At 52.1% G+C, this 27,504-nt stretch overlaps 2 protein-coding genes across 5 annotated transcripts in view; both read left to right on the top strand.

Annotated features, from left to right (window-relative positions):
• The window catches only part of ZDHHC18 (zinc finger DHHC-type palmitoyltransferase 18), a 29,671-nt gene extending 6,951 nt beyond the window's left edge, over window positions 1-22,720 (top strand). Inside the window, exons 3-10 of one of the 4 annotated variants that reach the window (XM_070260663.1) lie at window positions 12,277-12,426; window positions 13,988-14,125; window positions 14,240-14,288; window positions 14,750-14,852; window positions 16,382-16,494; window positions 17,359-17,458; window positions 19,839-19,916; window positions 20,495-21,229. In XM_070260663.1, coding sequence (XP_070116764.1) covers window positions 12,277-12,426; window positions 13,988-14,125; window positions 14,240-14,288; window positions 14,750-14,852; window positions 16,382-16,494; window positions 17,359-17,458; window positions 19,839-19,880 — 695 coding nt within the window. In that variant the 3' untranslated portion in view covers window positions 19,881-19,916; window positions 20,495-21,229. Of the gene's footprint in view, window positions 1-12,276; window positions 12,427-13,987; window positions 14,126-14,239; window positions 14,289-14,749; window positions 14,853-16,381; window positions 16,495-17,358; window positions 19,380-19,838; window positions 19,917-20,494; window positions 21,230-22,659 lie in introns of those variants that run through there. The other 3 variants (XM_070260664.1, XM_070260662.1, XM_023635401.2) reach the window with 3 other exon arrangements.
• A 3,409-nt stretch (window positions 22,721-26,129) lies between these two features.
• SFN (stratifin) lies at window positions 26,130-27,486 on the top strand. Its single transcript, XM_070260667.1, has one exon. The coding sequence runs from the start codon at window positions 26,242-26,244 to the stop codon at window positions 26,986-26,988; it is 747 nt and encodes a 248-aa protein (XP_070116768.1). The 5' UTR covers window positions 26,130-26,241; the 3' UTR covers window positions 26,989-27,486.
• The last annotated feature ends 18 nt before the right edge of the window (window positions 27,487-27,504 follow it).

Below are 27,504 nucleotides of genomic sequence, written 5' to 3'. Positions count from 1 at the left end.
TCTTACAGAATTATTGGGCAGGCCCAGTAGCCTTTCCTGGACCCTGAATGTCTTATTCACCTTGTCTGCCATGCGGAAGGCTCAGTGACTTTGGCTGAGTGGACGAGCCTCTGTGGAGGTCCTACTTACTGTCCCCAGGTGACTGGTTGAGAGACAGTTGAAACTTCTCCCAGTTAGGCATTATGGGTTTGACTATCTGTGTGTTAATTCTATAGGCTGACTCCTGACTTCAGAGGGGTAGGGGGGATAGGAGGGTAGTGGGGTGGCGAGGCTGAGGCATGGGGTTCAAAAACGAATCTGATGTGAGCCCTGCCTTCTGGTGTTTTCCAAGCTAGCTTAGTCCAATGTGGATGGCCTGACTGGCTGCCACAGGTGAGGTCAGGCATTGGAAGAGGATCAGAGAAATCAGGAGCGTCTTCTGCCTGGAGGGTTTGGGGAGGCTTTGTGAAGAGGTGCCTTGAGCTGCACCTTAAAGTTTGGGTGGTGTTCAAGCACAGGAAGTGTGAAGGGAGCCCTCCAGGCAGATGGAACAGAAGGAGGAGAGGACCAAGTAGGAAGGAAGGGGTACAGGCGTGGGACCCTGAGCAGGCCATATTGGCTGGAACACAAGGAATACTTCAGAGAATTTGGGAAATTCCTGTTGGAGGATGGGGTGGGGTCAGTCTTGTGCGGTCCTGAGTGTCAGGGTCGGACACTTCCCTTTGAGAACAGTTGCGAAGCCTGGAAAGTGGCATCTTTGGGGCCTTTGAGTTCTCAAACTTGAACAGGAGCCAAATTTGGGGGTGTGGCCAGTAGGTTTCTAGTCAGGGTGGAGCAGATTTTCTTGAAAAGGACAAAGGTCACGGAGACTTTTCCAGAAGGTTAGGGGCCAGCTCTGAGGTGAGTGGTGCTGTTCATATAAATGTGAACTGATTACCTGGCCCCAGGCCCTTGCAGACAGTGTGAGCTTCTCACTGTGGCCTCATAGGCCAGCAACTCCAGCCCAACAGGATCTGGCCCAGGGCTCCAACTGTGCAAGGACCGTCTGGGGGGCCGGGGGGTGACCAGCTCCTCCCAGTTTCCCCAGGACTGTCCCTGTTTTAGCACTGAAAGTCACGTGCCTTGTTGGGAAACCCCTCAGTTACAGGCAAACCAGGGCAGTTGGTCATCCTGGCCTGAGATCCTGACTTCTCAGCCAGGGAGCTATGCGACTGGATCCCCCTGCAGGGCCACACAGAGTCCAGGCGCCCTGGGCACCTGGAAAAGAGGTAGGAGGTGAGAATATTGTCCCCAGGAAGCTCTCAGTCTGATTGGAGAGAATGGAAACATCTGAATCCAAGTGACAGACACTCAGAGTTACAGCTCACAGGACACGCAAAGGCTGCCTCTGTCTCCACCACCACACAGCAGGTCACAGATCGCATCCTGTGTGTCTCCAGGATGTCTCCCCTCAGGTCCTTCTGAAGCCCATGCCCTGGGGCAGACCTGCTTTGTTTTCCACATGGATTGGCTCGGGACTCTGCTGACAACGCCCCGATGCCTGGCCTCTCCCTTCAATCCAACTTGTCTCTCTTACACCCAGATTTGGCCCTGGCCCTCCCTGGCTCAGAATTTGGGTGACTTCCTAGTGCCCTCAGCAGCATTTCCTGAAGCTCGGCCATTGGAGTACAACCTTCGTGACTTGTCCCCTTTCTGCGTCTCACCTTGTACTTTCGTTCTTTAGTACTGTCCTTTAAATGGCTTGCTTTTAAATGCATTTCACAAGGAAAATTCATATCACTCCTGTAAGCAGAAAGTCACTTGCTCTGAACAGAAGATAATGGTAAAAACAAGAACATAACAATGTTACAGAATTCTTGGTGGTTACAGTCGCCTGTGGAAAGCACCCACTTTGAGGCCTGTGAGCATCACAGGTATTAGATATTAAAAGTCGAGACTTTTTCCCTTGATGGAGTCACAGGCTTGAAAGAGAATTGAAAATGGAGTAACTTTCTCATCATGCGATTCAGTGTTACTTAGTATCACAGCCAGGAAACAGATCATCTCTCACCTTCCTGAAAACTCACCCACTTAGGCACAACGGCCTGCAGGATCAAGGCAAACTCCAGCCCACCCCCGCCTCCCGCCACTCCGGGCTCCCACAGCCGCTTGGTGCAGATTAATGCCTCTGTGCCTTTGCTCCCTCGATCATCTCTGCTGCCATGCCCTCCTTCCCAGTGAGCCCATGATCTCGTTCTTTCTGATCCAGCTTAATTGCCATGTAGTCTTTTCTTGCTCTCTTGCATACTGCCTCCTGTCCCCACCCCACATATTCCCTGTGTTCTGTGGAATACCCTTAACTGGCTAGCTGTGGGTTAGAACTTTACATCTCTAATTAGCACCATCATCCTACAAGGTTGATATTATTATGACCCAGTGAGGAAACTGAGGCTCAGAGAAGTTGAGCAGCTTCCTCAAAGTCACAAGCTAACAAGTCGTCAGACCAGGTTTCAAAATGAGATCAGACTGGCCCCAGAGTCCCCACGCTTGACTCACAGTGCCTCTTACACTGACTGTAATTATCCACTTCTGCTCCCTGTGCCCTTAGGCCGAGCTCTTCCTATATCCCCAGGCCTATCACTGTGCCTGGATATGGTAGGGGCTCCATAAACCCCAGGAATGAACAGAAATGTTCAGATGGGGATCACAGTGGCCCAGCACTCACAACCTGGGCACTGTGGCTGACCTTGCGCTGCCCTGGAAGCAGGGGAGACCGCAGCCCTGCAGCTGTTTCCTCCACAGCTGGGGACAAGCGAAGGGCAACTGTCGGGGCCTAGCAGGGCGGGTAGAGATGCCCGGCCTTCCCTCGCTAAAGCCTTCTCATAGCTCATGGTGAGCCCCAGCCATTCAGGCTCTGACCTTGGCACGCCTGCCTGCCCCTCGTGCGGCTGTGGTGGGGTGGAGAGACCATAGCATGCCCTTGGTCAGGAGGAAGGTGTGAGCGATTCATTGGCTTCTCACAGCCATTTGGTGAGGAGGAGCCTTCCCCTCATCACCACATCCCTGGGGGCTTTAGTTTCCCACCTGGAAGAGCAGGAGCGCCTCACTAAGTGGGGGAGCCTTTTTACTTCTTGGGGAAGAGCCTGAAGCAGAAAGAGCCCTGGAGTCGGTCTTAGATTCCCTGAGGGCAAGGATAACGTCTCTTATTATCCCTGTTAATTTCTTCATTTCTTCCACAACTATTTTCTGAACTGGGTGGACGAAGCCAGCATACTTGGCTTATCTCTCTGTACCTGCCCCTTACTCTCCCCTCACCTGCCACCTCCACGCCTCGCACAATATCTTGACGTAGTAGATGCCAGTGTTTGAAAGAACAAACAAATGAATGAATGCCTTGGAAGACAAAGGTTCTAATTTCAGCCCCACCTTCTGCTCTTGGTGCAAAGTCGGCTTCCCCATCTGTAAAATGAGGGCACACAGCTCCTTGCCAGCCCAGAGCTTTTTTTTTTTTTGAGGAAGATCAGCCCTGAGCTAACTACAGCTAATCCTCCTCTTTTTGCTGAGGAAGACTGGCCCTGAGGTAACATCCATGCCCATCTTCCTCTGCTTTATACTTGGGACGCCTACCACAGCATGGCTTGCCAAGCGGTGCCATGTCCGCACCTGGGATCCGAGCTGGTAAACCCTGGGCCGCCAAAGCAGAACGTGCGAACTTAACTGCTGCGCCGCCGGGCCAGCCCCCAGAGCATTTTTTGTGTACGAGTAAGACAGGGAATGTCAGTACCCTTTGAAAATTGTTTTCCTCTATTGAAACTTCAGAGGCTTGGGCCTTGTGGTCAGGAATGGCAAATAGACTTGCTCTGGGCACTAACAGGGTACCACTGGTAGTGGCTGCTGGGAGGAGTGGGTTCAGGAGGATTCTGAGGCTGAGTCCAGGATGTGACTGGTCAGCACTGGCCTGAGAATAAGCAGTAGGACAGCTGCTTGTTCTCCCTCGATGTGGGGTTCAGCCTCTGTGGTGGCATGCCCCAAAAAGCCTCCTCTGACCCAGCTGGTTTAGAGCCCTGTAGTTGGTGGCTTCATTCAGCATCTGGGCAGCACCCTTGCTCCAGGGTTACACTTTCTCCTCTGCTCTGTCTCCGCCTCTTGGCAGCCTAAGGAAGTTGTGTGTGCAAGGTGTCACTTCCTCATTCTCAGAGTTCAAGAGACGGGGGAGCCTGGCTGCTGGGGCCAGAACAAACTGGTAGGAGTTCCATCCCTGCCTTGGGGGAGACGCCTGGGCGCCCCTATGCCCTGGGGAGGGCCTGTGGGAATCCAGCGAGGATTCCAGTAGCTTTTCTCTTTGTCCTGAAGAGAGTCTGTGGCTGCCCTTCACTCACAGATGGGTTGTGTTCTGAAGTTTCTTCATGAATCAGTTGTTTAGAATATAGTGTTTCATAGAAACAATAATAATAATAATGGCTAATGTTTATTAAGCTCTTTCCAGGTGCCAGATACTTTGCTAAACCCACTTGATGAATTCTCTCCTAATCTTCCTAACAGCACTAGGAGTTGGGTTCAATATGTCCTATTTTCTTTTTTTAGCAGATGAGGGCACAGAGAAGTTAAGCAACTTGACCCACATCACACAGCTAGTTAGTCATTGGGCCAAGACTCATACCCACAATATCTGTCTGGCTCCAAAGCCTGTGTCCAAGCCTGGGAGACTACAGTGGGCAGAGGCAGGGCAGGAGCTGGGACCTGGGGCCTGTGGGGCAGGATTAGGGGTTGGGTTCAGAGTCGCATCAACAGCTTTGTAAAGAGCTGGAGTGTGACAGCGTGAACTCTTGGTCAGCACTGAGGCTCCCATGAAACCAGCACCATGCTCAGGGCTGTCCTTGCAGCATCTCCTTCAGCCCTCATCACAGCCCCGTGAGACTGGGACTCTCATCTCCGTTTTACGGATGAGGAAACTGAGGCTCAGAGAGGTGAAGGGACTTCCTTAAGTGGTGAGTGGGTAGCAAATCCAGGATTCAAACCCAGTGTTTTAGACTCCAGAGCCTGTACCCTGTGAAAACAGCTACCAGGCAGTACCATGCCAGTTCCTGTACGTGTACTATTCCTGGTCCTGCCAACCCTTCAAGGGAGTTGTTGCTATTCGTCTGTTTTTATAGACGCAGCAGCAGGCTTACAGAGGTTAAGTACCTTTGTAAATGGAAGGGTCAGGATTTGAACTTAGGCCTGCCTGAGTCCACAGCACATTTTCTCTCCTCCTTGCCTGCTGCCCCATAATTCCTAGGCCCAGGACTTCCTGTTTGTTCCACCATCCCTGCTCTCCAGGGGCATACAGTCTGGTTGGAGAGACAGTCTCCACACACACAGAAGTCCTGTCACAACTCAGCATGGAGCAGTGGGTGTGCTCAGGTGCTGTGTACGAGGCATGAGAGCCCCCGAGGCTGAAGTGGTCAGAGAAGCTGCTGGAGGCCAGACAGGGCTCAGTGAGTCCAGGTGAGCAGAGGGAAGGGAGGAGCCCGGCTTGGTGGGAGCAGGGGCAGGAAGCCCGAGGCTCCAGGGTCTCCTGGGAGAAGAGTCGGGGAGAAAAGCTGGGAATGGAGGTTGGGCCCAATTGTGGAGGGCCCTAATAGCAGGATAAGAAGTGTGTCCTTTCTCTTATTTTTTAGGGGAGGCCAGTAAAGGGTTTTGAGCTGAGAAGTGACTTGAAAGAGGTTATTGAGAGGAATGTGGCAGTGTGTGCAAGGGGGGTTGAAGGTAGAGGGGCTGGGAGCAGGAAGTCTTCTGGGGAAGCTGTTTGGTGACATGGGCCTGGCCTGGGTTAAGGTGTTGGGAGTAGAGAGTGAAGGGCTATGAAGGTAGAACCTGGCCAGGCAGGAATGAGGCAGAAGGAAAGGTCTGCAAGGAGACTCCAAACTGAGTTCCTCTGCCTCGCCACCACTCACTGGCTGTGTGACCTTGGGCAAATTCTCTAACCTCTCTGGGCCTGTTTCCTCATTTGTAAACTGAAGGGACTAGAACAGAGGCAGCCAGCAAAGGGACATTTATCAGGTATCTGCCATGTGCCAGGGGCTATGTTATATGCTCTTTGAAGTTCTTCCCAGCTCTTAGATTGTGCCATCGGCAGACCTAAGGAACCAGGCAGGGATAAATAACACTCATTATGACACATGGCCGAGTGGTTAAGTTCACGTGCTCTGCTTCGTCGGCCCAGGGTCTCGCCCGTTCGAATCCTGGGCGTGGACGTGGCACCGCTCATCAAGCCATGCTGAGGCAGCATCCCACATGCCACAACTAGAAGGAGTCACAACTAAAAATACACAACTATGTATCGGGGGACTTTGGGAGAAAAAGGAAAAATAAAATCTCTAAAAAAAAAAAAAATTTACAAAAATACCTCAAGCCCAAGCTTTAGAAACTTGGGTTCACATCCTGTTTCTGCCACTTACTAGCTGTGTGACCTTGGGCAAGTCACTTAACCTCACTGAAAAGTCTCCTTAACTGTAACCTAGAGATGATAGTGACAACCTTACCTCCTGGGATGTTGTCACGATTGAAGGAGATAATGGATGCAAGGTGCTCAGTAAAGAGCAGGCACTCAGGGAAGTGTTCTCTTTCCCTCGCCTCCTCCCTTCTCTCTCAGTAATTCTACAAGCTAATACTAACAGTGCACACTGCTTAAGCATTTACTTTGTGCCACTAAACATATATGAACCCATTTAACCCTCATAACAACTCTGTGAGGTGGGTACCATTACTATCCCCATTTCAGTGATCCAGGAAACAGGCAGAGAGAGGTTAAAGGATTTGCCCTATCACACATACCATGGTATCAGGAGAAACCCAGCTAGTGAGAGGTGGGAGCCAGGATTCGTGCCCTATTCCACCTGTTATTCCTGTTTTACAGATGAGAAAACTGAGGATCAGAGAAGTTCATTTGGCTTCAACCTCATGCACAGCCAGTCAGTGGCAAAACCAGGTTTCAGAGTGTGTCCCCTGCCCTTGCCCATGCTGCTGGTTTTAAGGAAGAGATGCTCAGATGCTTGGTTGCATTGTAAACGCACTGTGGTTGAGGTGGTGGTGAAACAGCCTAGCCAAAGTCTGTGTGGTAGCTGAGGATGTGAGTCTGTCTGCTTCACTGATGCCTGCCAAGCACCTAGAATAGTGCCTGGCACATGGCAGGCGCTCATTAAATAATCTTTGGAGGCAAGTGGCCAGACTGGAGATATTATCTGGGGAGTTGATCCAGTGGAAGTGATGGCTGGGAGATAGCTGAGGGCTGGGATCACAGGCAGCCCTGTGTGACCCTCAGAATTCTGTCCAGGAAGGAGCCACTGCTCTGGGGACTTTGGTCCTCTGTGGCCTGGGCTATCAAGAGGCTCAGTGGGTAGAACTGTGGGCTTTGCATATGGCAGACCTGCGTTCAGGCCCCTGCTCTGCCTGTAAACCAGCTGCATGACCTTGGACAAGTTACTAAACCTTCTTCTTTTTTTTTTTTTTTCTTTTTCTTAGATTTTTACTGAAGTATAATAATAGGCTTACCAAAACTGTACAAATCATAAGTATTCTGTTCGTTGAGTGTTCACAAGCTGAACACACACATGTAATCAGCACCCAGATCAAGAAACAGTATACAAATGGTGGCCCAGAAGCCTTCCCTTGTTCACAACCCTTTCTGATCCCTGTCACCCTTCCCCAGGTAACCACACTCCTGACACCGTAGATTACTTTCACCTGTTTTTGAACACTTTGTGTCCTTACATGTGTGTTTTCTTCACTTTACACAGTGTGTCTGAGATTCATTCATATTGCTGTGTGCAGTTGAAGATTGTTTGTTCTCATTGCAGTATAGAATTTTTTTTTTTTTTGGAGGAAGGTTAGCCCTGAGCCAACTGCTGCAATCCTCTTTTTGCTGAGGAAGACTGGCCCTGAGCTAACATCCATGCCCATCTTCCTCTACTTTATATATGGGACACCTACCGCAGCATGGCTTTTGCCAAGCGGTGCCATGTCCAAACCGGTGAACCCCGGGCTGCCGAAGTGGAATGGATGCACTTAACTGCTGCGCCACCGAGCCGGCCCCGCTGTATAGAATTTCATTGTGTGAATATCCTGCATTTTTAAAAGCCATTCTATTGATGGGCTTTTGGGTAGTTCCAGATTTGGGCTATTGTGAGAATTGTTGCTGCAAACACTCTTGTGCCTGTGTTTTGGTGCACCTCAAATCACACACCTTTCTCTTGGGGAGACACTGGGAGTGGGTTGCTGGGGAGGTGTATGCTGGGCTGGGTTTTCCAAAGTGACCACATGAGATTTCTAGTTGCTTTACGTTTTTTCCAAAGCTTGATTTTTAAAAATTTTTTTCATTTTAGATCTTCTGGTACTTGTGTAGTGGTAGCACATTGTGGTTTTAATTTGTATTTTCTTGATGACCTTTTCGTGTATTTATTAGCTGTTGGGACAGCTTCTTTTATGAAATGCTGGTTTGAATCTTCTGTCCACATTTGAATTCAGCTGTCTGACTTTTTCTTACTGACTTATAGGAATTCTTTTTTTTAAAAGATTGGCACCTGAGCTAACAACTGTTGCCAATCTTTTTGGTTTTTTCCTGCTTTTTCTCCCCAAGTCCCCCCAGTACATAGTTGTGTATTTTAGTTGTGGGTCCTTCTAGTTGTGGCATGTGGGACGCTGCCTCAGCATGGCCTGATGAGCGGTGCTATGTCTGCGCCCAGGATCCCACCTGCCGAAACTCTGGGCCGCTGAAGCAGAGTGCGCGAACTTAACCACTCGGCCATGGGGCCAGCCCCAGGAATTCTTTATATGTTCTGGGTCCAAATCCTTTGTCTTTTGTCAGATAAACATATTATAAATGTCTTCTCCTACTCTGAAGGTCACCTTTTTTAAAAAAACAATTTTAGGGGCCAGCCTGGTGGTGCAGCCGTTAAGTTCCCACATTCTGCTTCGGCGGCCCAGGGTTCACCAGTTCGGATCCCAGGTGTGGACATGGGACCGCTTGGCATGCCATGCTGTGGTAGGCATCCCATGTATAAAGTAGAGGAAGATGGGCACAGATGTTAGCTCAGGGCCAGTCTTCCTCAGCAAAAAGAAGAGGATTGATGGCAGATGTTAGCTCAGGGTTAATCTTCCTCAAAAAAAAAAGAAAAATTTTATTGAGGTCACATTGGTTTGCAACATTGTATAAATTTAATTAATTAATTAATTTAAAGATTGGCACCTGAGCTAACATCTGTTGCCAGCCTTTTTTTCTTCTTCTCCCCAAAGCCCCCCAGTACATAGTTATATATTCTACTTGTAGGTCCTCCTCATTGTGCTATGTGGGACACCACCTCAGCATGGCTTAATGAGTGGTGCTAGGTCCATGCCCAGGATCCGAACTGGTGAAGCCTGGGGCCACTGAAGCAGAGCACGTGAACTTAACCATTCAGCCACAGGGCCAGCCCCGCATTGTGTAAATTTTAGGTGTACATTTCAGTTTCTGTATAGACTGCATCATGTTCACTACCAAAAGTCTAGGTTCCAGGCATCACTGTACACATGTGCCCCTTTACCCCTTTTACCCTTCCCCACCCCGTTTCCCCTCTGGTAACCACCAGTCTGTTCTCCTTATCTCTGTGTTTGTTTATCTTCCACATATGAGTGAAATCACACTGTATTTGTCCTTGTTTGTTTTGTTTTGTTTTTTTCACTAAGGAAGACTCACCTTGAGCTAACATCTATTGCCAATCTTCCTCTTTCTTTGCTTGAGGAAGATTAGCCCTGAGCTAACATCTGTGCCAGTCTTCCTCTTTTTTTTGCTTGAGGAAGATTAGCCCTGAGCTGACGCCTGTGCCGATCCACCTCTACTTTGTATGTGGGATGCCACTACAGCATGGCTGATGAGTGGAGTAGTTCTGCACCTGGGATCTGAACCCACGAACCCGAGCTGGCCAAAGCAGAGCACGCAGAACTTTAACCACTCAGCACGGGCCTGGCCCCCGTATTTGTCTTTAAGGTCACCTTTTTATTCTTTTATGATATCTTTAGATGAACAGAAGTTCTTAATTTTGGTACAATGCAGGTTATCAAATCGCTCTCTTATGATCAGCCCGTTTGTGTCTTGTTTAAGAAGTCTGCTCCAGAGTTGTGAAGTCGTTCTCCTATTTTTTTTTTATCTAAAACTTTTTCATTTAGAGTTTTAATCCATCTGAAATTGAATTTGTGATTGGTGGGAGGCAGGGTGCAGATACATTTGTGCATCCAGTGGACCCAGCACTGTTTATGGGGAGAAGACCCTCTTCTTTCACTGCATCGCAGTGTTGCACTTGCCTTAAACCACATGATCATAGATGTACTGGATGTGTTTGTGAATTCTCTTCTCTGTTCCATTGGTCAGCGTTTCTACCCTTGCACCCAAACCCAGCTGTCTTAAGTACTATAGCTTTATCGTAAGTCTTGATATCTAGTCATATAAATCCTCTAGCTTTATTCTTCAAGAGTGCCTTGGCCATTCTTTGCTCTTTGCGTTTCCATATGAATTTTAGATTGAGTTTGTCAATTTCTACAAAAAAAAATCTACAGGGGGGCCGGCCCGGTGGCGCAGCAGTTAAGTTCTCACGTTCCACTTCTTGGCGGCCCGGAGTTCACCGGTTCGGATCCGCGGTGAGGACATGGCACTGCTTGGCAAGCCATGCTGTGGTAGGCATCCCTCATGTAAAGTAGAGGAAGATGGGCATGGATGTTAGCTCAGGGCCAGTCTTCCTCAGCAAAACGAGGAGGATTGGCAGTAGTTAGCTCAGGGCTCATCTTCCTCAAAAAAAAAAAAAGAAATCTACAGGGATTTTTGACTGGGATTATGTTGAATCTACAGATTAATTTAGGGAGAATAAATCCTTTTCTAATATTGACTTGTCCAATTCATGGATATATCTCTACATTTCTTTTTCTCTTAAAATTTTTATTATGAAAAATTTCAAACATACAGAAAAGTGGGAAGAATTATTACAACAAATTCCTGTATGTTCTCCTTCTAGATTTCATAGTTGTTACTAGTGTATTTTATTTGTATCGTATATATACATATACAGTCATGCATTGCTTAACAATGGGGATATGTTCTAAGAAAACATTGGTGATTTCATCATTGTGCAAAAATTACAGAGTGTACTTACACAAACCTAGATGGTACAGCCTACTACACACCTAGGCTGTATGGTACTAATCTTATAGGACCACCATCATATATGTGGTCTGTTGTTTACCAAAACATTGTTACGCAGCACATGACTGTATACATATAATTCTTTTTTTTTTCTTTTTTTTTGAGGAAAATGAGCCCTGAGCTAAACTGCTGCCAATCCTCCTCTTTTTGCTGAGGAAAGCTGGCCCTGAGCTAACATCCATGCTCATCTTCCTCTCCTTTATACGTGGGATGCCTGCCACAGCATGGCTTGCCAAGCGGTGCGATGTCCGCACCCGGGATCTGAACCGGCAAACCCCAGGCCACTGAGAAGCGGAATGTGTGCACTTAACCGCTGTGCCACCAGGCCAGCCCCTATATAATTCTTATTAAACCATTTTATAGTAAGTTATAGACATCATAGATACTTTACTTATAAATACTTCAACATGTATCTTCAAAATCCAAGGACAGCCTGCTACATAACTGTAATTCCATTGTCACATCTAGGAAAATTAATAGTTCCCATATTTTGAATCCATAGTCATTTTCCCCCAGTTGCCCTCCAAATGTCTTTTATTGCTGTGTCTTGTTTTTCAAAACAGGATCCGATCTAGGATCATGCATTACATTTGTTTACGTCTCCTAAATCTTTCTTAATTTAGAACCATCTCTCCTCTCTTTTTGTAAGTGACTTGACTTTTGTTAGAGATCAGGCCAGTAGTGTTGTAGACATCCCACATTCTGGATCTGTCTCCTCATAGCATTGCTGACTTTGTCCCTCCGTCTCCTGAGCCTCCTGGGAACTGGAACTTAGATCTGGGCTTGAGCAGATGTAGATAAACCTTACTAGGCCTTCCTGGGGCCCCCTTCTCTGCTAGCCCTCCTCAGAGTGGTGTAAGGCCAGTGGTGTGTGAGCTGGTATGGAAAGCTTTAGCGCAGTGCTTGGCACACAGCAAGTCTCAGTAAGGGGATAGCACCTCGTAGTATTTGTCCCCACCTTAGGCTGGCATTTTACCCCAACAATTGTTCCCCAGAAACAGTTCCCCTGAGGCTCCTCTTGTCCCAGCCAGGCGGCAGTGGCTTCCCCCGGCTGGGGCTCCTGGCTCTGGGCTTGAACATCCCCCATCTTTCTCTCCTCCCATCCTCAGACAACACAGGCAGTTCCACATACCGGCCACCGCCTCGGACCCGGGAGGTGATGATCAATGGGCAGATAGTGAAGCTGAAGTACTGCTTCACCTGCAAGATGTTTCGGCCACCCCGGACCTCACACTGCAGTGTCTGCGACAACTGTGTGGGTGAGTGGGAGGCAGCAGAGAGGGATGTGGGGAGCCCTGAGAGAGAGATGGAGCCCTGGAGACAGGGAGTGGGCAGTGTGTCCGAAATATCCAGGCTGGTTCACCCAGATTGCTCTGACTGAGGAGGGACCATGGGGAGGGGCTCTGAGTGTGACCAGTGGTGTCTTGGCTTCAGCCCAGGTCTGGTGGATTCCTTCCCCCAGCTCTGAAGTGTGGGGTGGACGCAGAGAGGCCCTGAACCCTTTTCCCAGGCCTCAACCTGATCCTCAGTAGGTCTAGGTTCCCAGGAACCAGAGATTGGAGCACTAACATTCTAGATACATTTGAGCCAAAAAGAGAATTATGTACCATCCAGTAGCCCAGGCCAGCTATCCTAGAATACTTTGATCTGATTCCTAGGGTTTGGGAGGGACAAGAATCTGAGAACAGAGTTTAAGCTGGTGAAGTGGAGAGGATGTAGCCAGGATGGGAAGCTGAGCTCCTGACCCACAACTGCACTGGTCACTGGGGACCCAGAGACTGTTTTGTCCCCTCTCCCTGCTCTCCAGAGGCCAGGCAGCTTTGATGGGGACCAAGGGTATGCCCCTGGGAGGGTGTCGTAAGGGAAATGCTATGCGAGAGGACCCAGGTGAGCTAAGCCACAGTGACTGTGCATGGTCCCCAGGGTAGTGAGCTCATCACGCTAGCTCAGCAATGTCTGAGCAAGAGTACTGTGGGGAACACCCCGTGACGGCAGGCAGTGAAGCGGGTGACTCAGTGGGTGTCATTCATCTCTGAGAATCTGCCCCACCCACCCCCTGTAAAGGGCGCTGGCCTTGGCGTGAGGCCTGCAGTGTGCTTGTAACCCACATTCCCAAAGGGGACTTTCTTCCTCAGTGTGAGTGTGACCCCACCCCTGGTGACATAGCGCTGGGGTGAGCTCAGCCCTCTGACCGGGTCTCTGATGCCCGTTCTCCATGGGTTCTGTAGCAGCCCAGCTGTCCCTGGGCCACTAGTTCTGAGCAAGGGAATGGGGTCATTGGGTGCTGACATGTGGCCAGGGTCATAAACCAGGCAACAAGTACTTTTTGTGTATCTTCTTTGTGCCAGGCACTGCTGGACCCTGGGATTCAGCTCAGTGTGAGGCCAGCACAGGCCCCTCATGGAGTTTACTATTGAGGATGGCTCACTGGCCAGTCTGCCCATGGTAAATAAGTGTGTAAACACACGTGGGCAAAGAGCTGCAGAAGATAAGGGCCAGGGCAACAGGGCAGATAGCAGGGGCCTCACCTTGTCTGGGGTCAGAAGAGACTTTCTGAAGGAAGTAGGTCTGCAGCTGAGACATGGAGGAGGAATTACCCTCAACCAGGTAAAGAGACAAAGTGACAGGAAAGAATGTGTGAGGCAGTGGGATCCGGTGTACAGAGGACAGGAGCAGGAGTGCCGGAGGAACTGAGGGTCGGCTGGTGCCGAGAGAGTGAGGGGATAGGAAGGCCCCAGCTGTGGCATGAGGCCTCTGTAAACACCTGTGCTGGCTGCAGGCCAGGCTGGCGCTAACCCATCTCCCCTGGCCCTTTTCCAGAACGGTTTGACCATCACTGCCCTTGGGTGGGCAACTGTGTGGGGAGACGGAACTACCGCTTCTTCTATGCGTTTATTCTCTCCCTCTCGTTCCTGACGGCCTTCATCTTCGCCTGTGTGGTCACCCACCTGACGCTGCGTGAGTTGGGCTAGGGGCAGGGGTGAGTGGGAGGGGCTGGCCAGCAGGCTCAGCCAGGTCAAGGGGCTGTGGTCACTGTCCCTCTGAACTGTGCCTTCTGTTTCTTCCTCCCAGGCTCTCAGGGAAGCAACTTCCTCTCCACTCTGAAGGAGACACCAGCGAGATATCCTTTGTGGGCTAGTGGACGCCCTGGTAGGAACTGAGGCCCCTTCACTGGGGCGGGTTCCCACACCTCATCCTGTAAACAGAGGGGAGTGGTGGAGAACCGATATTTGTCCTCTAGAATCCCATATCCCAGCTGCTTCTGTTCATGCCCGGGCGAGAGCTGATAGGCTGTTGTGGGGCTGGGGTGGCCGAGAACTCTCAGGAGCCTCAGTCCCTGTCTTCCCTTAAGACACCAAGCTCCCTGGGCTCTTGAAGGGGGCTCCTGAACCCACCTTGGAGCCCAGGAGGCGATCCTGTTGAGAAGTGGTGAATGGGCCACAGGAAGATTACAACCTTATTTCCTTTCTGGGGAAATAGCTGTGTGGAAGGATAGGTGAGAAAGGCTGGGTGTGGCCAACTCCTAGGTGCAGGCGAGGCTCCCAGCCCTCATCCCGTAGGGTCCTTGACTGCCCTGCTCACTGTGCTGGAGTTGGTGATCTGCTTCTTCTCCATCTGGTCCATCCTGGGCCTCTCAGGGTTTCACACTTACCTCGTCGCCTCCAACCTGACAACTAATGAAGATGTGAGTAAGGCTGGCGCAACCCCTCATTCCTGGGCAGGATCCTCAGAAGGGCGCAGGGCTGAGGGAGCCTGGAGTGGCCTCAGGGAAGTCCTGACTCGTGGACTGCTGGGGAGACATGGGTGGAGACAGAAGGCAGCCATACATCTGCCAGTGCTCACGGCTCTGCCCTGGGAGACCCAGTGCAGTCTTCTGAGGCCCCCACCTGCCTCGGCCCCTTGGTGCAGGCTCCTAGGGCCCCCAAGTTGCTTTCTCCCTAACTTCACAAGAGCAGCACTCACACCATAACATTCATTAACATTTGGCCTGCACATTACCGTTTCCAGAGTTCTTTCAGTTCCCACCATCTCTTGGAGTCCTTTTGCCAACTCTGAGGCACAAGGAACAGGGATGCTTTTTCTCCATTTGATGGCTGAGTTATTTTCCCCAGGGACAGAGCCAGGGTTGCACCTAGAAGCCATGGCTATGCTTGCTGTGCCCCACACACTGCACTTGTGGTTAGCAGAGATGTGACTGTTCTCAGGGTGTCTCTGGGGCTCCCTGAGGCCTGCTTATTGAGGGGGCAACCAGGACAGGACCAGGAGACTCCATCAACCCTCCCTACCTGCTTCCTTGCAGACTTCCACCAACAAGCATTGTTTGAGCACCCATTGTGGGCCCTGCCCTGGGCCAGATGTGACCTCCCCTTCACGTCCTCCCTAACAATAAAAAAGCAAATGAGAATATCTGTTCCAGGGCCTGCCACCTGATACTGCTCAGAGGCCCATCACCCAACAGAAAATACATTCCCTGACCTCAGCCTCTCATTCATGGAAACAAAACTTAACATACATGATAAAGGATCATATGCTGGGTGATAGATACAGAGAAGAAATGACATCAGACAGCATCTCTCAAGGCGATTTCCTGGGTGCTGTTCTGCAAGATATTACTAGGGATTAATAAGCAGAAAGGGGTGTTATGGCCAAATAAGTTTGGAAAACTCTGGCTTAAGGTCAAGCAGGTATCCCTTACTGCTGAACTCCTCAGTGCCTTCCATAGCCAGCTGCACAGAGCTAGCGTGGGCAGGGTTTCATCTAATGCCCCAGCCGTGCTTTCAGAGAGTTCCCTGTTCTTCAGCTGAGGATTGAGACTCAGAGAAGTGGTGATCTGTCCAGGGTCATGCAGTGAGTCACTGGCAGGGCCAGGGTTCACAGCCAGGTCAGCCTGCCTGAGCCCTGTGCCCTTGTTCTAGCCCCCTTCATAGGTGGCCAGCCAGAGAGGGGAGGACACACCCAAAAAGTTTCCTTTGGAGACTTCTCTTTGGCTCTTCTCTGTCCTGGTTGGGAGCTCCTGCTCTCTGCTGGCTGCCCCTCGACATCCAGCAGTCCCCCACATTCTCACTGAACGGCTTGGGTTAAAGACATGTCCCCTCCAGTAGTCTAGCCAGAATTGGTTTCAGAATTTTCCGGTTTTCCCCAGCCTCTAGACCTCCCTCCTAGAAAAGCGAAGCGAAGGCGGGTGCCTGACCCAGACCTCCTTCCTGCTTGTAGATCAAAGGCTCGTGGTCCAGCAAGAGGGGCGGTGAGGCCTCCGTCAATCCCTACAGCCATAAAAGTATAATCACCAACTGCTGTGCTGTGCTCTGTGGCCCCCTACCTCCCAGGTAAGCCAGGGGGCTCAGGGGAGCGGTCACAGGGCCTGGCCTGGCCATTGGGAGTGAGTCCACACCTCTCAAAGAGGTTCTGGAATCAGCAGACCTCTCCCCACACCACAGGTTCCCTCTGTCCACAATCCCCTGCTGAATGCAGATGAGGGCATTTGTCATGTAAAGGAATTCTGTGGAGAGTTGTAATTTTTAATCACATGTGCTCATTGTAGAAAAAATTAAGTATAAAATATAAAAAAGAAGAGTATTAGATATCACATGTAATCTTACTCCCAGGAATTACCGCAATTAATGTTTTGGCCGCCCTTGAGTTGATGGCCGCACTGGGTGGGGCCTCCATCCTCCCTCCTGACCAAAGAGAACCCTGGTGGCTCAGCCCTGCGGGGCAGCGCTCCATCCGTCCCGACACCAGGGGGTGCCAGAGCGCCAGAACGGGAGTTAAATTGCAGTGGCCACTGTGGGAACTAGACTTTCCCACACCGTCCCCCCTCTTTCTGCCCGGTATGCCTGTTACCCATCCTGCCTGAGCGGGGGAGGGACAGTAGGAATCACACTATCTCCCTTTCATCCCTGCTTTTCCCCTCACCCACAGCCTGACTTCTTGGCAGCCAGAGAGAAAGGTAGCCCAGTTTGAATTAACAGTGAATAAATTCTGTGACCAAAAGCCAGGTATCCAGAGTGCAGAGAGGGCCTTTCTAGAAGGGAAGGGTCTTGAGTCACCAACTGGAGAGCAGCTTCCCTTCCTCAGCCTTTCCACGGCTGGGTCTTTCCTTCGCTGGGAGATAGACTGCGCCATCCAGCCTCTGGCCTGGAGCTCTGGGGTCAGGCAGGGCCCTCATGTGTCCACTTGTTTTTTGGAAGCCTGATTGACCGGAGGGGGTTTGTGCAGTCCGACACCGTGTTGCCCTCACCCATCAGAAGTGACGAGCCAGCCTGCGGAGCCAAGTCCGACGCCAGCATGGTAGGAGGCCACCCCTGAACCGGGCTCAGTACTTGCCAGCTGCTGGCCTGTCCGCCCTTGCGCACTCACCTGCCGCCCTCCACACCTGCTGGGACCCTCCCCATTCCACCTGAGGGAAGCAGAGCTGCCAAAGACTCAAGTCTTTTCGTATTTATTTCCCACCCTGCGTGGCTTTCCCCACACTGTTCCATGGCTGTACCGTCTGCTCCCCAAACCCAGGTTCCCACAGCCTTGGGCCCTAGGTCCCCCCAGTTATCAGTGGCAGGAGTGACAGGATAGAGAGGCCAGGGCCCCTGAGTCCGCCAAGGGGACCATGCCAAGTCCCTGCCTATGCCAGGGCGAGCCCTGTGTGAGTGAGGGTGCGGACTGAGTGAGAGGCCTCCCACTTGGGGGAGCTGCTGGGCCCTGCTGAGCCAGGGGCCTGGGATGAAGCAGGACCAGTGAGCAGTCGGCTCAGACAGCGGGCTGTGAGAGAGGATGCCTCCGTGGGCTGCTTTGGTTTGTGGGCTCCTTCATTCTTTTTGTAACGATTATTGATCTTTCTTCTGTTTTTGTTTTTGTTTTTTTTGTATGGAGTTGGCCGATAGGATAGAGCTGGGATTCCAGGTAGAGAAGGCAGAGTTGGGAGTGGGTTGGGGGCAGCCTGTGTCAGAGGAAGCCAAACCAGCCAGCCAGGCACCCGAGACCTCAGCTCCTGCATGATTCCTGAGCAGCACACTAGGAAGTGGGGACCTTGCCCTCTCTCTGTGCCCATGGAGGGTTCTCTAAGGGATCCCAGCCTGGCCCCCCCACCTCTTTCTCAAGTCAGGTCTGGGGATGGGCAGGTTATACTTATGCTGGCAATACTTGAAACGGGTTTATTAATGCTAAGTATTTTGCACAATTTTATAGACCTCTTTTCTACATAGCATTTTTTAAATGGAAGAAGAAGAAAAAAGTCAGCCACATTGCTATTTGTGTAGTGCCAGGTTAAGAGTTATCAGGAGGCAAGTTGGTTTTAATAAGTTTGTTACTAGAATTTTCTGGCTGTGAGTGAGTGAGTGTGTGTGTGTTCATGTGTGCCCTTGTATGAATGTGGCTGGCTCCCAACTTCCCCACATCCCCCCTCGGGTGTCAGCCGGCAGCAGCAGGAGCAGCCTGAGCCATGGGGACAGGGAGTGTATGGATTGGTCACAAGAGACCCCTGGGCTCCCGCTGTGGCTTAGTCCCCATCCTCCTATCTTTTCCTCCTCCACAGACTTCAGACAACCAGTGGCTGGGGACTCAGCCGCCCCCCACCCCACCCCCTGCCACCCAGCCTCCAGGTCAGGCTTCCAACTGGGACCTGCCCAGACAGGCTGAGGCCAGGCATGGTGGATAGTGTAATGGCTGTGGGGAGCAGCTGCCGTCCTACAAGCCACGCCCCCTCCTCCAAGCTCTGAGCATGGCATCCAGTGCCAGGGCCTAGAGGACAGGGAGTCTCTGCCACCTGGAGGCCTCCATCCAGAGAAGATGAAGGAAGGAGCAGGGAGGGCCAAGCAGCGAGTGAAGGTTGGCCTAAATCTGGGCCAGGGGTTCAGAGAATGTCCTTCTGCTGGAAGCTATAGTTTCTTGTGAGAATAGATAGGAAATTGTCCCTCTCTCCCCCTCTTTGGCCCTTCAAGTGGGCTGAAACCCCTGGAAAGTGACATAGGAAGTCCCTGCATCTTGCCCTTCCTTGCTCCAGAGGCGAGTGGGTCACAGGCAGCTGAGAAGTGGCAACCACAGAGGGTCCCCCCTGGGAGAAACAGCTTCGCCCCAGTCTCAAGGCCCTGGGCCATGCTGCAGTGGCCCTGAGAGGTGGGGAAGAAGTTGGCTAGAGGAGGGGACTCCCACCTGCCTTTTATTTAAGCCAGTATTCTTTGTTCCTGCTTGTAATAAAACTTTTGTTTTTAAGAGGTGATTTGCTTTGGTTTGGTTTTTGTTTGCTCTTCCTTTGCTGAGGCCCCAACTAGCAGTCTTCTCTTCTTTCAGCCAAACTTGGTCTTTCCTGGGGAGACAGAGAAAAGGCAGGCAGCCCAGGGATCTGGCTGAAGGTCTCCTCTCCTGGCTGGAGTCTCTCTGCTGGAGGCAGAGCAGAGGGGGCTGCGGCTAGGCTCCCATAGGTGTACAAGAAGGCTATCCTGTCCCTTCTTCATCCCCTCTACCTTCCCCTGCCTCAGGGGCTTGGAGACCCCCAAGCTCTTCTTCCTTGCTGTCTTTCCTGTCTGATCCCCAGTGACAGCTCAGCCAGCAAAATGTTTATGAGACAGTAGATTGCAGTTTGAGAGCCCGAGCCTCCCTGGCCCCCACCCCAACCTGAGCAGCAGGGCCCGGCCAGACAACTCATAACCCTGGCCCACCTCTCTGGTATCTCCCCCAGGAGGACACCTGTCAGGATTTTGCCATCTCCTGCACAGCCTAAGGGGAGCTAACAGGCCTCTTTGCAGAGGGTTAGCTGGTAAGACCGTATCTCCCCTGTTGGCCAGCACTGCCCGCTCCCCTCACACACCATTTCATCCTCATCGCATGCCTCGCCCACCCCATGGAGCCCATTCATCTGTCTGGTGTGTGGTGCGGTGTGTGTGCTGGCGCTGGTAGGCCCCCAGGGCTCCCCAGTAAGCAGAAGGATGGGGCATGGGGGCAGGGTGAAGAGCCCAGCCTCGCTCTGGACTGAGGAAGTAGCTTCTCACAGAGCGGCTCTCCAACTGGACCAGGAGGTGAAGGGTGAGGTTGGGGAGAGGATGGCATCCCTGCTCTGAGGTGCTTGGGCCTGTTCTGCTGGTGTCCTGGTGTTCATGGGCCCTCAGTCACTAACACTTGTGTCCTGGCTTTCTGTCCCTGCTGAGCTTTCTCTCACCTGCCCGTTTTCTCTTGTGCTTCGTTGCCTGCTGCCTGAGCCTTGGCCCTTCTGTGGGGAAGAAGCTGATGCTGTGGCAGGACCTGTCCCCACCAGCACCCCTGCAGGCCTCCTCTCTCCTCCCAGTCCCGCTAACCCTCTCTCTTCTCCTTCTTTGCTGTCCTGCCCGGGATCTCCAGTGTGCACGGGGGCTTAAGGAACTCCTGAGGACCGCTGTTTTCTGCCTCTCCAGGAGTGGCCTGGGGGGAGCCAGGCACCCAGCTCCTCCACCTGCCTAACCTGTGGCCCATCTGCCACCGTCTGTGCCTACAGGGTCTGCCCCCAAGCCTGCCCCACACGTGTGCTCTCTAGGGCACCCCCATAGGGGGCAGGGGCTGGCCTCCTTGCCCCACCCCCTCCATGCTGGCCAGAGTGTAGAAAGCCATAACGCAGCTGTCAGCACAATGATGTCATACTATGCTGAAACTCGCCCTCTCCTCCTCCACTTTACTTCCCCTTCCCCAGATTTGTAAGGTGTCAAGAGTTTTTAGGAATCTTGCCTTACAGCCTGCCCCCCCAGAATCCAGCATAGCCATAGTCAAGCTGAGCAGGTTTCTTCAGGAGCCGTCTGGGGTGTTGATGGTTGATGACGCTGCTGAACAAGTTTGGTGACTGTTCTAAGCACAGCTGGGTTGATACTGTTCCCACGGCCCCCTCCCCCACCACCACCGGAGTAGGTAGGACGCAAGGAGGATGCTTGTACCCTGTGCTCCAGGCACTGAAGGACTGAGCTGGCTCTGATAGCCCTCTGTTCTTCAGAGGGACTAAAGGAAACCAGGCTGGGCCTAGGAAACTCCGCTGAGCCCACAACGGGGGCTGTTTGTCTGCTGTCCTGTACCTTTTTTAACAAAAATAAAGATTTCCCTCTTGCCATACCCTTGGCTGTCTGATGCCACCTTTACTTGGGACCCGGGGGTGGGGCCTGTGATGAGGGTGCAGGAGAGCACGTGGCTCACCCTCACTGCTGGCTTTGTTCTAGCTGGTCAGTGCTGTGCTGGAGATTTAAAAAAGACGCACAATGGGCCGGCCTAGTGTCACAGCGGTTAAGTGTGCACGTTCTGCTTTGGCAGCCCGGGGTTCGCCGGTTCGGATCCCAGGTGCAGATATGGCACCGCTTGGCACACCATGCTGTGGTAGGCATCCCACATATAAAGTAGAGGAAGATGGGCATGGATGTTAGCTCAGGGCCAGTCTTTCTCAGCAAAAAGAGAAGGATTGGCAGCAGATGTTAGCTCAGGGCTAATCTTCCTCAAAAAAAAAAAAGCACGATGAAGCCAGAGGTGACACAGGAGGAGTGGCTGGCATCTTCTTCACTCTGCCCCTCCAGAACTCCTGGTCTCAGTTCCAGAGACCTTCAGGGCTTAGCTGACCTCTGAACTCTCTAAGGTCCCAGCCCAGGCTGGGACAGAAGGTTTAACTCCAGGCTAGGACTGTCACACCCCTGAACTGAGCCCAGCCCAGGGTAACAATCTCATGGAACCTTCCCTTTCCCCAGGTGCCACCCCACATTGAGATACACACACAGTGGGCTAAGCACTAAAAAATCATAGTGGCTATTTAGCAAGGTGTTGCCAAGTGCCAGGACCCTTTTCTCACCTAAAGCTATGAGGACGGTGATGTCAGCCTTCTTACAGGTGAGGGAACTGAGGCTCAAGGAAGGCGCAGGAGTTGCCCTGGGTCTCCCAGCTGAGAAAGTGGCAAATCCAGGATTTGAAGCTGATCTCTGCCCTGACCTCTGACCCTTCTGCATTATCCAAGGAATGAATACAGTTGCTTCAGGAAGAGGGGCTCTCAGAAGGAAGAATCCTAAAGTTAGAAAATGTCATTCATAGCCAGCAGGGACTTAGACATGATCTGTGCTGTCCTCCTTGTCCTGATGGGGAAACTGAGGCCAGGAGGCAGGAAGGGACCTGCCCAAGGCCTTATAACAGAGCTAGGATGCAGTCTCACACCCTGACCTCATTCCATTCTCTGTCCAAAAATTCCACACTATGTCCTAGACTGGACTGGACTAGGAGATGTAGGCTACTCTAAACAGCAGTGCCTTGAGGAGAAAAAGACGCAAGATAGCTGAATCACTTCGAGTAGTCTAATATCCCCTCCCAAAGTTAATTAGTAGAGTGAGCTCTTGGCTGGATAACTGAGCTCTTGTTCACAACTAACCAGGGGGAGAAGGTGCCATAGCTTCCTCCAGTCTCCTGTTTAATTTGATCATTCCAAGGCTGAAAAATTTCCTAGGAAGTTCTTTCTGGAATCTAACCAGAGTCCCTCCTGCTACAATCAGAGCCCTGTCTTCTGTTCTCAGTGGAGGTGATAGCAACTGGTTGCTGCCTTCTCTGTGCCACAATCATCCAAAGCCTGTTACTACCAGGTAAGAAGGATCGGTTGTCTATGGGGCTGGAGGCCTTGAGCCTGCTGGTAGGATAGATGCTATACAGACGGGTGGGGAGGTTGCAGGCAGGCTAAGGAAAGCCCCCGTGGGCTGCATCCCCAGCTGCTGTCCTGCTGACTCAGGCGGCTGACTGTGGAACTCTGTGCCCTGCCAGGGCCTGCTGCCTCCTGCCTGCCTGGGCTCTTGGACTTGGGAAATGGAGGCCTGGAGGCAAAGGGAGGTGCCTGAGACAGGAACTGAGTCAGGATCAACAGGCCAGAGCGGGCAAGAGGTGTCAGGCAGCCCAGCTCCCAGATTTACCCCTGAGGTTCAGCAGGGGAGGGGAGGGTGGAAGGGGCTTCCTTCTCTTGCTCAGGGCTATGCTGAGGGCATGGAGCTTGTGACCTGAACCACCACTCCTGGCTTCAGTGGTAGGACAAGAATGCAACCTAGAGACAGAAGAAACTCCAAAATTCCTGGGCCTCCCAGGCCCTGCCCTCCGGGTTTCTGGTATTCTGGGATCTCCAGCTTTCTCCCAAGACTTGGGAAAGCCTGGGCTGGGTGACTAGTACAAAGGAAGGTCCTTGAGGGCCCAGGGCCTGCATGGGTCAGAGGAATGTCTGAGACAGAGAGGGAGGAGGCAGTGCTGAGTGAGCGCATCTGACAATTCAATCGTCTTCTCGCCCCTGTGGAAACCCGGTTGGGCAGGGTCTGGTCTTCAGCTGAGGCCTGGTGTGGGGCCCTCCCTCATTTCATAGAACCCAGCTCCATGTTAGTGCTTTGAGTGTGTATGTTTAAACCAATAAAGTTGGGTGGATTTTTTTCACATAATAATAGTTACCATCTACTCTAAGTGCTTTCCATCAACTCATTTAATCCTTACAACAAGCCCCATTTTACACTTAAGAAAACTGAGGCGCACAGAGGTTAAGTCACTTGGCCAAGGCCACAACAGCTTGTAAGAATTGAACCCAGGTAATCTGACTCCAAAGATACTTGGCAATTTTGTCTCTCAGAAAAATAAGACAGGGGCCAGCCCAGTGACATAGTGGTTAAGTTTGCACACTGTGCTTCGGCAGCCCAGGGTTCACGGGTTCAGATCCCAGGCACGGACATACGTACCGCTCATCAAGCCACACTGTGGCGGCATCCCATATACAAAATAGGGCAAGATTGGCAGAGATGTTTGCTCAGTGACAATCTTCCTCAAGTAAAAAAGAGGAATATCCGGGGCCGGCCCGGTGGCGCACTGGTTAAGTTCGCACGTTCTGCTTTGGCGACCCAGGGTTTGCCTGTTTGATCCCATACTGCTCATCAAGCCATGCTGTGGCAGGCATCCTACATATAAAGTAGAGAAAGATGGGCATGGATGTAAGCTCAAGGTTAGTCTTTCTCAGCAAAAAGAGGAGGATTGGCAGGAGATGTTGGCTCAGGGCTGATCTTCCTCAAAAAAAAAAAGAGGAAGATTGGCAACAGATGTTAACTCAGGGCCAGTCCTCCTCACCAAAAAAATATATATATAAAATAATAACACATATTCACCCTTGATGACTTAAGAGAGTAGGAAAATCAAAAGGAAAAAAAATCACTAGCAGTCTCACTACCTGAAGACATGCTCCGTAAGTTGGTTATTTTACTATACTTCCTTTCCATTATTTTCTGTGTCAGTGATCTTATTTGAGCAAAGCCTTTGGGATGTCAAGCCTAAAGTCCCTTCTGCTTCCTTGGAAAACCTGTAGCATCAGCTCAGACATGTCCCTACTTTTCCTTCAAAGAGGCAGATCTCATCTTTGGGCCTGAGTTCTGGCCTCAGCCTCCTTCCAGGAGGGGAGGGTGGGTGTTCAGACACCAAGAGGAACCCAGGGAGGCACAGGCCTGTGAAATGGTCCTGGCTCCAGGATTAAGCTGGCTGGATCCCAGTGAGGTGAGCCCCACCCATGAGCCCTGTCTGAGCTTTGGCTAGGGGTGGGGCAGATAAGCAGGAACCCACCCTCATAGGCACTGTGCCAGCACCTTTAGGTGAAACTCTCGGCTGACATGAGGACAGCGCCCCAGTGAACAGGGACAGAAGGTTCGCAACAGAGAAGTCTCCATCTCTGAGTCCTCTGCCAGGGGTCAGAGGTGGGGCCATGATCGAAGGGAAGGGACAGGGAAACTTCTGAGAGGAGGGCTGGGGGAGACAGCACTCAGCTGGGATTGCTGCCCCATAAAACAAAATGGTATGTGTCACGGCCACCTCCTTTTTCTCAGTCCTGTCTTTCTCTTCAGGTTGCTAGTGTTCCCCCTGGGGAACCAAACTGGCTGAGCACCCAGGTGGCCTGCTTCCCAGCCTTTGACAGAGGGCCAGCTGAGTCAGGCAGGAAAGTGGGACAGCCAGCAAGCTGGGCCCCCACCCTCCATGAGCCCCACTGATACATGACGGCAGGCAGCTTGAAGTGGGCAGGTGACCTGGCGTGGAGAGGTAGAGGATAAGTCCTCAAACAAGTGGTAACAGGCCACCAACTTGAAAGGGAAAATTGTGCTGCGATGGGGAAGGTGTCCAACAAACCTACTGGGTGACTAATTACAAAGGCTGGGCTGGAGCGTCAGAGGCTACTCGTTAAACACCTCATTAAGCGGCACCCTGAAAGCTGCCACCTGTGCATTCTGGGAGCTCAGAGGGGACAAGACCCTGAGGCAGAGTGAGGACTAGGAGAAGGAACCATTTCTGGTAGACTCTGAAGAAGCTTGGATTTCACTTCTAAATACAGCCTGGAGCTCATAAGTCAGAGGCCTCAATGGGAGAGAAGCCAAAGGAAGTAGGATGCAGAGGACTTAGTAGCTGTGTGACCTTGAGCAAATCTCATCCCTCTCTGAACCTTAGTATTCTCATCTCTAAAGTGGGGGTAGTAGTCACAGTCCAGCCCACCTCACAGAGATATAGCAGGGATTAAATTAGGTGATGGATATGAAAGTGCTTGGGAAACTGTACAGCCCTACCTGAACATAAATTATCTCACTTGAACCAAGGGGGGCAATGTACATGGCAGGATTAGGAACCCCATCCTCCTGCATCTGGCTTTATGGGATCTGCCTAGGCTGAAGCAGCCAGGTGGCTAAAGCCATCCTTAGCCCCTGGAAGGATACCGTGAAGGAGGTTCTGATTTGGGAAATTGGGGCAGCTCCCTAATGTGGGCACCCATGTAATTGAAGCCCTGAACAAGAGGGGGCAGCCTGGAGCCTGGAAGGGTGCCTGTGCAGGTGGGGCCAACACCCAGATTTCTCCTGCTGACTGTCCTGATGACTCACCCCCACATCCCAGCCCTTTTACCTTTAAGGAAGAGCCGGAAAGGGTGTGGGGAGAAGAGAAGAGGGAGGCAGGTCCTAGGCCCCAGTCCCGCCCTCCGCCCCTCCCCACCCTTCTGTGGGCCAGGCTATCCAGCCAAAAGGCAGGCAGAGAGCCGGAGAGGCACAGAGTCCGGCATTGGTCCCAAGACAGCCAGTTCACCCGCCGCCTGTCTGTCTGTCCCTAGAGCCATGGAGAGAGCCAGTCTGATCCAGAAGGCCAAGTTGGCAGAGCAGGCCGAACGCTATGAGGACATGGCAGCCTTCATGAAGAGCGCCGTGGAAAAGGGTGAGGAGCTATCCTGCGAAGAGCGAAACCTGCTCTCAGTGGCCTACAAGAATGTGGTGGGTGGCCAGAGGGCTGCCTGGAGAGTCCTGTCCAGTATCGAGCAGAAAGGCAATGAGGAAGGCTCGGAAGAGAAGGGCCCTGAGGTGCAAGAATACCGGGAGAAGGTGGAGACCGAGCTCCGGGGTGTGTGTGACACTGTGCTGGGCCTGCTGGACACCCACCTCATCAAGGAGGCCGGTGATGCCGAAAGCCGGGTTTTCTACCTGAAAATGAAGGGCGACTACTACCGCTACCTAGCCGAGGTGGCCACTGGTGACAACAAGAAGCGCATCATCGACTCAGCCCGGTCGGCCTACCAGGAGGCCATGGACATCAGCAAGAAGGAGATGCCGCCCACCAACCCCATCCGTCTGGGCTTGGCCCTGAACTTTTCCGTCTTCCACTACGAGATCGCCAACAGCCCTGAGGAGGCCATCTCGCTGGCCAAGACCACCTTCGATGAGGCCATGGCTGACCTGCACACCCTCAGCGAGGACTCCTACAAAGACAGCACCCTCATCATGCAGCTGCTGCGAGACAACCTGACGCTGTGGACGGCAGACAACGCCGGGGAAGAGGGCGGCGAGGCTCCCGAGGAGCCCCAGAGCTGAGCCGTGCCTGCTACCCTCCAAGCCCTGCCCTGCCCTCTCCAGTCCCCCACCCCCGCAGAGAGGACTAGCATGGGGTGGGAGGCCCAACCCTTCTCCCCAGATGCTCTGCCCCAGCTCAGAAAGGCTCCGGAGAGGGATAAGCAGAGCCGAGGCCTCCTGGAGCCAGAGGATCCCACTCGTATGCAGCTGTTGGGTGCTCCTAACCACCGGTCATCCCACCCACCTCTGCTCTCTGCACCCCCTTCCTCCAGACCCCACCCGAGAACCGGGCCACTTCTTCCCCCGTCTTGACTCCCTCCTGTTCCTGCTGCGCCTGGCTCTTAGGAATTGAGGAGTGTCCCACCCTTGTGGCTGAGAACTGGACTGTGTGGCAGAGGCTGTGCGTTGTGTGACTGAGTGTGTGAGAGTGAGACTGAGAGCAAGACCGAGAACGAGAGGGAAAGCTTGTTTGCTGGGTGTGACCACGTTTCCTCTCAATAAAGTTCCCCTGTGACACTCCTCCTGTCTTTTCCAGTT

Source organism: Equus caballus, chromosome 2, assembly GCF_041296265.1.
Source record: "Equus caballus isolate H_3958 breed thoroughbred chromosome 2, TB-T2T, whole genome shotgun sequence".
In the NCBI taxonomy this organism is placed as follows: domain Eukaryota; kingdom Metazoa; phylum Chordata; class Mammalia; order Perissodactyla; family Equidae; genus Equus; species Equus caballus.
The sequence above is the reverse complement of the archived record's forward strand: the minus strand, read 5'-3'. Positions and strand labels throughout refer to the sequence as shown.